At 33.6% G+C, this 7,918-nt stretch overlaps 1 protein-coding gene and 1 long non-coding RNA gene across 2 annotated transcripts; both read right to left on the bottom strand.

Annotated features, from left to right (window-relative positions):
* Positions 1 to 299: 299 nt before the first annotated feature.
* Positions 300 to 2,540, bottom strand: LOC116171649. Its single transcript, XR_004145484.1, has 3 exons — positions 2,421 to 2,540; positions 787 to 887; positions 300 to 738 (listed from the first exon to the last, which is right to left on the bottom strand). It is a non-coding gene; the product is annotated as an uncharacterized LOC116171649 (long non-coding RNA).
* Positions 2,541 to 5,529: 2,989 nt separating this feature from the next.
* LOC116170740 (akirin-like) lies at positions 5,530 to 6,517 on the bottom strand. The gene is made up of 3 exons (XM_031487246.1): positions 5,981 to 6,517; positions 5,885 to 5,948; positions 5,530 to 5,672 (listed from the first exon to the last, which is right to left on the bottom strand). The coding sequence occupies exons 1-3, from the start codon at positions 6,143 to 6,145 to the stop codon at positions 5,662 to 5,664; spliced, it is 240 nt and encodes a 79-aa protein (XP_031343106.1). The 5' UTR covers positions 6,146 to 6,517; the 3' UTR covers positions 5,530 to 5,661.
* Between the last annotated feature and the right edge of the window lie 1,401 nt (positions 6,518 to 7,918).

The raw sequence follows: 7,918 nt of genomic DNA on the forward strand, positions 1-7,918 counted from the left end.
CAAAGAATTTTAGAATTACCGTTAATTTTATATTAATTTTCACAGAACTTGTTTATTCTGAAATTGAGCACATGCACGTACATTCCAATTTCTTCAAAAAGGTTTTGATATTATGTCCTTTTCACTTTTAGAAATGTGTCTCATGATTTTGTGATCAATATGGTTAAGAATTAATAATGCAAATTTTTAATAAAGAATTACGAAATGTTACCTATTTGTTTTCCAATCCAAGCAGCAACAATGATAAAAGAGATAAAAGGTATGCCTAGTATGGGGTGAAGGATGAAGAGCAAGACGGATCAAAGTAAGATACTGTTTTTTTCAGCTTGCATAACTAAATAACAATTCTAAATATACTAAGAAATATTTACAATGACACCATGCTTAGTGCTACTAATCATTTTCGACGCGATGTACAATACATGCGCTAATATCGTGTATTTTCTTGCATATATCTGTTTCTGTTGCAGATTCAGCAAGACACCTGCTTGCTTCACTTGGATTTAGCATGTAGATTGTAGTTAACATCTGATCTTGATCTAGTTCGTTATTCGGTTTTAAAAATGACAATTTCTCAAAAATGCACTTCATGTAACAAACAAAGGACTCCGCATTTGGCAAATCTTCCTGCTCAAACATAGTTCTTGGTATTTCTGGGTCGACATTTGTTATTTTCACACAATAGTCAAAATGAGGCGACACTATACTCTCCCATGTCTTAATAACTTCGGGTGTTAACTAAGAAAATATTCTAAAGTAGTTGTAATCAGCTAACTATATGCTTACTTTTTTTGCGTGCACCGCAATGAAGAAAACGCACATTAATAGTAGCTTCATCTTCAACTTACAAGTGACTTAAGTTTTAATGCGCAGCTTATAAACCATTTCTACACAGGAATAAATTTCAAATTATTTTTTAATTATACCTTTTAGCAATAAATAAACTTGGAAATACATACACTGCTCAACATATTCCCAGAGAAACAAAAATAATATGGGAACACATTTTTCTTGATTAAAATTTGCGTTGTATACTGCAAATCAAGAATGGCACTTTTTATGCAATTATGTACTTACTTATTTCGCCAACTTGCAAATTAAATGTGAATTTGTAAAAACCTGCCGTTGTTAAGGCCATTTTAAATGTAAATTTAAATGTAATGGTGTAGATACTTTAGTATCTAGGCGAATAAAGTATTTTTTACATAGTGATGAAATTATCGGACTTTTTTAAACGAAAAATCGTATGGAAAGTGGTTTCACGATTTTTACTATGCGTTTCCATGGAGTTTAGTCCTGTCTATGAACAATAGCATCCACTTTTGAGTGACAGTAAATCGCGAATGTCAATCAAATTATTCAATTGTGGGTTATTATGGATCACTATGCAAAAAATTTTCGTGTACAACACGTGTTGAAAGTGTCTTTTTTCCATGAATTGGCTTGATTAAACTGCAAATTCATGAAAAAAAGTATCACTTTCAAAACTAGTTGTACAAATAACTATTGTACAATCAATTTATGATAGGAATAGCACACGCTGATTTATTTTCAATTGAATTTGAGGCCAGACCGATGTCATGATTCTAAAAAACTAGTTTGCATTCAAAATACAAAGCGTGCGATTCTGGTTAGCTATTGGTGGGAATGGCCATTGGGGTTGATTTTATGTCCGTGTTCTTGTAAATGTAAAGTTAGCGTAGAACCTGGGAGTTAAGTAGGTACACTACAACACCGAACATAATTCAGGTACCAAAAAAAAAATTATCGTGAAAATTCTAATCTGGGTCGCACTTTGGGTTCGACTAAACACACAGTAACTTGATTGACAAAGACAAAAATTTATTTAGTAAGACAAAAAAATTAAACGCATAAGCTGAACAAAATAAGCTTTCAGAGCCAGATTTACACATACCACGCATGCACGCGATCCATAGAAAATGAATTACTTAAGGAAGTCTTAATTAGTTAGTTTTTAAATTTTAAATAAAAAAACTGGTCGTTAAATGCGATTTTCTGACACAAATAAGAAACAAAACCTCGCTGACAAATTGAAAATTTCCTCTATTACACTAGATCTTGATAACTCGAACTGACTAAAAAAATAAATAAATCTTGTGACTTAATAATACATAAATACAAGTGGAAATCGCGATCAATCAAATCAAATCCAGTTAAATCAACACGAACGAAACATAAATACAAGTGGAAAACATTATCAATCAATCCAGTAGAAAAACAAATTAAACAAATGTACCTACAATCCATTTTGTGAAACGGTAAATTGCATGTACAAAAGCAAGGGGCCACTCCCGCATCGACTTCAATTAATTTAACCCGAAAGGTAGGTACATGTAAGAATGCCAATAGTAAGTATTCATGTTAAATAAGAGTTGAATCGATCTGTATGACATACTTACTCCACGGAAACAGGCAGATAAACGTCAAATTAGAGGACCCCCCTTCTCGTAAATGCTAAGACACAAGAACTGCAGTCCACACGGGATGAAGGAGCAACATATGCAGCCGAGAAATGTAAAAATGTGCATAATATAAATAGTAACAAATTGTGACATTAAATTCAAATATTAATGGTTAGTACAAGAAAGAATAAAATGGTTATTCCTACATGTAAATACACTTGTTAAGGTCAGGCGTCACATTAAGGCAGCAACCGTGGTCGTAAATAGGTACAAACATATTTACACAAGTAGACATTGTGCACTTCTACAATAAAATGAACGATACGGAATACATTTATGTATATCTTTTCTTCATGAAGGTACACCACTGATCATACACGGCAAAAAATGCAAACAGCTGATTGATTATATTATATAATCAATGGCAGAACGTTTAAAGTTGAAGCCTTCATGGTTGTTGTATACACAGAGCGTGTCGTATTTCTTTCCCATACAGTTTTGTTACCTAACCATAGTCCATAGGGATGTTACCACAAGGATCCACATCCAAACAAAAATGTGCACTCTCGCACTATCTCCAAAAAAGGCTCGTTTTTCGTTGTTCTTGTATTTAAAGGATCTCCTCTCCACCACTTTAAAAAGCTGCATTATTTGGTAAACATCAGCCAATCAAAACCAAACTTAATTAACGCTAGCGCCAGCTTCGAAATAATGACGTCAAACAACCCACTCGCACCAGAAAAACCGCGTCTTCGCGTTTTCTTATCGGCGGTAAACATGTACTTGTCTTGAAATTAATTAACTTTCACCTTACGCAACACAATAGCAAAAGCTCTTATTGCGTTGACCAGATGAATTGTTAACATTATCTAAATTAATCAATTACAAAAGCGATAAATTTAAACAAACAAATTAGGCATCTGTAAAAATTCCAAAAAAAAACCACCAAAATTCAAAACAAAACGGTTGCACTCTGTTTATAATCAAAAAAACCTATCAGATTTGAAATTATTCACATCCAGAATGGTCATATCATTATTGTAGGTGGCGAAGCCAAAATAACGTTGCTGTGTGATGTAAGTTGTTGGGGATCACCTTTTTGATTTTGTAAAAATAGTCAAAAGCTTAGTGGCACCATCCAAACTCCCGTAAAACTGAAAGGCAATTCCACTGTAAAATTTTGATCGATTCTCAGGTAAATTCGATTTTAAAAGCAAGTTGTAATGATCCTACTATCGGCCGGGCGGTCGATATAGACAATACCAAATTGAATGTCCCAAATACCGTCTACCTTTTAAATATGTTTATTTATTATGCAGGGTGTTTTTTTAAAGATGGGCCATAGAAAGTACACACCTAGCATAACGCAATGCAAAGGCGTGGAGTTATTTAAAACGGGCCATAGGGAAATTTACATTGCGCAAATTGTTCTCAAATCTTGACCTTGCCCTTAGTTATTTCACTGACATTTCTCCTTCAAACTCTCAATAAAACTTAGATGTTAAGCGTAATCATTGAATTGCATAATCTCCCTAACCGTACCGAATTTAGTGGCGCCCTCGCAAATCATGTTTTTTAGTAGTTCACTATTCAACCTGATCAGGTACATAAAATCGTTATGCAACGCATTAGATCCATAGATGTAATTAATTAAGATCATTTTTATATTTAAAACAATGATTTACAATTGAAATGACAGTAAAATTAACATAACATAACTCTAAGTATAATCCTAAGCAGATGTGTATATAAATATGCATCGCATGTACTACACTACTATTTAGTTTTAACACAAGATACAATTTCTAAGGGTAAATTCAAAATTAAAACATTGCGGTATGGCAAACTCAATTGATCGATATTAAATAAAGCCTCTGGTCAAGATTTGTATATTTCAATCACACGTTTTTATTCTTACATACTAATAAACAAAGATCGCACAAAAAAAACAAAAATAATTCAACAACTCCGCTATAACTTATATTTTAAATCTCCATGTTGTTTCCTCGACGATAATGAGCTTCCTGCATCGACACTCGATGGTAATCTGTTTATTTTACCAAGTACAAAATATTTAACAAATTTACCCAAAATTATTTCTCCTTATATTACAGCACTAACCTAACTAAAGTTGGTCTTCCAGTCTATACGCTTTATAAATATTAAAGCATTTCGCGAATAGTTCCGTAACCTAATCTTACACTTAATTGTAACATTTATATATTCACCACCGAAAATGTAACAGTCACTACATTAAACGACACTATTGTGCAGTTCGAGGATGCAGTTTTGTTGCAAGATTGATCTGATCATTAAAGCTTATGCAGAGAAGTGTTTGCTAATAACTAAAATAAATACAAAATGTTTATAAGGAGTTAAGAGGTACAACAAAAAGCAAAATTAATGGGGGTGAAATGCTTTCACTCTGGCTAAGACTTAAAAAAATCACATTAAAATTTGCGTCGTAAACATTCACAACGATTACTTCGTGGAGATCTCTTTGTTGTACATAAACCTGAGTGTAATTTTACCGCCGTCATTCAATATTGCACAAAAATGATTGTCAAGAATTTTGAAGCTCCACAACTGTTTTAGGATATGCAAAAAATGTACGAAACAGAAATGAATCTTATCACAATTGAGAAACGAATGCAATGGTGACAGTGATGTCAACTGATGACAGACGGAAAAATTATCAGATTTTACTATTCACGATGATCTTAAACGAACAATAAAATTATTACAGATTTATCATCACCAATGGTCAGGTGTTCATTCTGTTGATGTAGTACTTGGGTCACCACATTATAAATCACATACTAAATTAATGGCATGAATCACTACAATCACTCACTAAATATTTGTACAACCTCAAAGCATTAAAAAACAATGTACTTTCGCAGTCAGTCCTTCCACACATAAACCTTTCATTCAACCACTACACTAAACGTAATGCTTACCTATGCTTTAGGGTGGTAATAAAATTATGATACGTTATCGAAAATACAAAACTGTATGTACACAACTAAATTTAATTAATTCCAATGAAACAGTTACATGTAATTATATACACTGTCATCTAGAGCAATATTTAAGGCAGATGGTAAGTTAACATACGACATTTAAACTGCGGGTATATATTATAATATAAAGTGTTACTGTATACGAAATACCTAATGACACTTGAATATGCGAACTCTAATGGCATATCAAACTCGTCGAATTTAACGCTTCATGTTTATGATAAATCTGAAACAAAAGATAATGGTTTGTAAATAGCCAATTACATGAACAACTCAATCACCCTTCCAGTATTTATTGATATAAATTGCAGGTTCTTTTCTTATCAAAGACCCCTTGGTATGTATATTACTCACAAACAAAACAATCTAAAGAATTTGACTTTGCATCTTGGTAAATAATACACCTGTTGTGTAATAAATTAAGCAGTGATTACTTACAACTCGGCACAGCTTCGTAATTTTTCTGTATCTGGTCATAGGTGAATCTAACGAAGGCGTCGTACTGTTGTTGATTATTGTTATTATACAGATTTGAAGACCTACCTGTTTAAATGTAAACAAAGCTCTATCTTTGGGACGTGAAGGTGCTCCTTCGACTTGTTCACCACCTGAACTACTGCCATCGGAGGCGTATGCGCTGTACTGTAATTGTTTACGTCTGTGCAGTCTTTTAAGTTCCGCTTGGATACTAGCGGCCATGTATTCTGCAATTTTAAAAATTCTATAGCAGTGTATGTTAGTAACAATTTGAAGGTAAATGGACAATTCTAGATAAGCTGTTTGTAGAGTGACAATTTGAAACTGATGAAAGTATGTGACATGTCACACAATATGACTTAGCACATTTTCGACACGGCAGAGTAGCTTTCAGAGTGGAATATAACTCTTTTGCTTGAATCCTCTCATTAAGCGCACTAGGAAAGTATAATCATACTTCTCCTCCACTTTTAACTACTAAATTTACTAAATAAACCATTCATGGCACAGCGATATAGAATATGTTGTTTGTGCACGGTTGCTACATTAGGAATTGTTATGTATAACAATCCAGAAATCTCTGGTATTGCCAGGGTTCTACAGAAATTTTTTAATTAGGGACTATGTCTTAAATCCGAAAACATTCTTAGGGAAAATTGTTAAAAGGTGGCTGCTTTGCCATTTCAAAATTTGGTTTTGAATTTTTATTATGTTCAACAAAGGAAAATTTGCAAATATATCGCTTCATAGCGAACATGAACAAAAGTATGTCTGACTACAAGAAGTGATAACAAGAACCGTATTGGGGAAAGAGAGCGCTGTTAAAAAGGTAAGGAGAAGCTAATTTTCGCGAGCGATCACGTACTACAGGTACGCGAAATTTAATTCTTGGAAGTTACCAATGCGAGCCAGTACCATTTTTGGTACGCTAATTTATTATTATTATGGTTGGTTTATTTCGCGTCAATACAAATTATTTTCGTTTTACCTTCAGGAGTGACCACGTATAAATATCGTTGTATGAAACAAATATTTCGCGGTTCGGTTTCAAGAACCACAACTTGGAACTAAGTAGTTGATAAAATTTCGGAATAAAATTTATTTGAGTACCTGTAAAGTTGGCACTTCTGAGAAAAAAATCTGATTTGTGAGTTAGCTGCAATTTTATACGTGTGCGAATAGACGAACTGCAGTTCCAACAAGGAAAAACTTTTTAGCAGCCTGATTTGTAGCAAGGTCTTGTATTCCCAAGGGATAAAATTCATGCGAAGGAACATTTTCGAGTCGGAGAACAATCATTAAATGTACTGATTAAGAGAAATAAGAGTACAGATAGACAGACTGACTTCGTGATTTTGTTCGATTCAGATTCCTGGCGCTTCAAAACGTGTATTTCCGACAAAAAGGTGGCAGTGGTGGTCAGAAATGTGTCAATGAATGAATGATTATTGTCATGGTGGATTCTACACATGTCTAAAACACTAACCATCACGTTCCAAAATTATCGAAATACTATGTTCCACCATGGAAACAGATTTTCGATTATCTGTTGACTATTGAGACATAGTGGTGTGTGCTACAAGTCAGTTAATACCTATCAATTTTTTGCTATGACAAATCCACGAGTTTTGTCTGAATGAGTTGCAATTAAAGCATATCTAATTGTGCCTTTCAAAAAAAATTTTAGCGCTCCAGGGGCGTGGCTAAAGGTTGAAATAAATTAACCAAATTTTTGTGTGGCATAAGTGAACTGATGCTTCTCCATTTTCTACTATACAAATCCAAAATGTGACTAGGGAAAATTTTTTAACGCCCCAGGGCTCGGGGGCTTGGCTAAAACATTTATTATAATTTGGAAAAAAAATCAGTTCACTTGTCTCTACCCTCCTACAACGTTTTTTTACTATAACAGTTGGAATTTGCAAACAAATGTTCACCGGCCCCCCTCTGTACAGGGTGTTCCAAATTACTTGTTTTTGAGGAATATTTTCAGCA

Source organism: Photinus pyralis, unplaced genomic scaffold (genome assembly GCF_008802855.1).
Source record: "Photinus pyralis isolate 1611_PpyrPB1 unplaced genomic scaffold, Ppyr1.3 Ppyr1.4_LG5, whole genome shotgun sequence".
Lineage (NCBI taxonomy): Eukaryota > Metazoa > Arthropoda > Insecta > Coleoptera > Lampyridae > Photinus > Photinus pyralis.

Coding starts and splice junctions, on each gene's coding strand:
- LOC116170740 (XM_031487246.1), bottom strand. CDS start 6,145: ATGGCCGCTAGTATCCAAGCGGAACTTAAAAGACTGCACAGACGTAAA. Junction 5,949..5,980: donor CATTTAAACAGGTAGGTCTT/CAAATCTGTATA, acceptor AATCAACAACAG/TACGACGCCTTCGTTAGATT.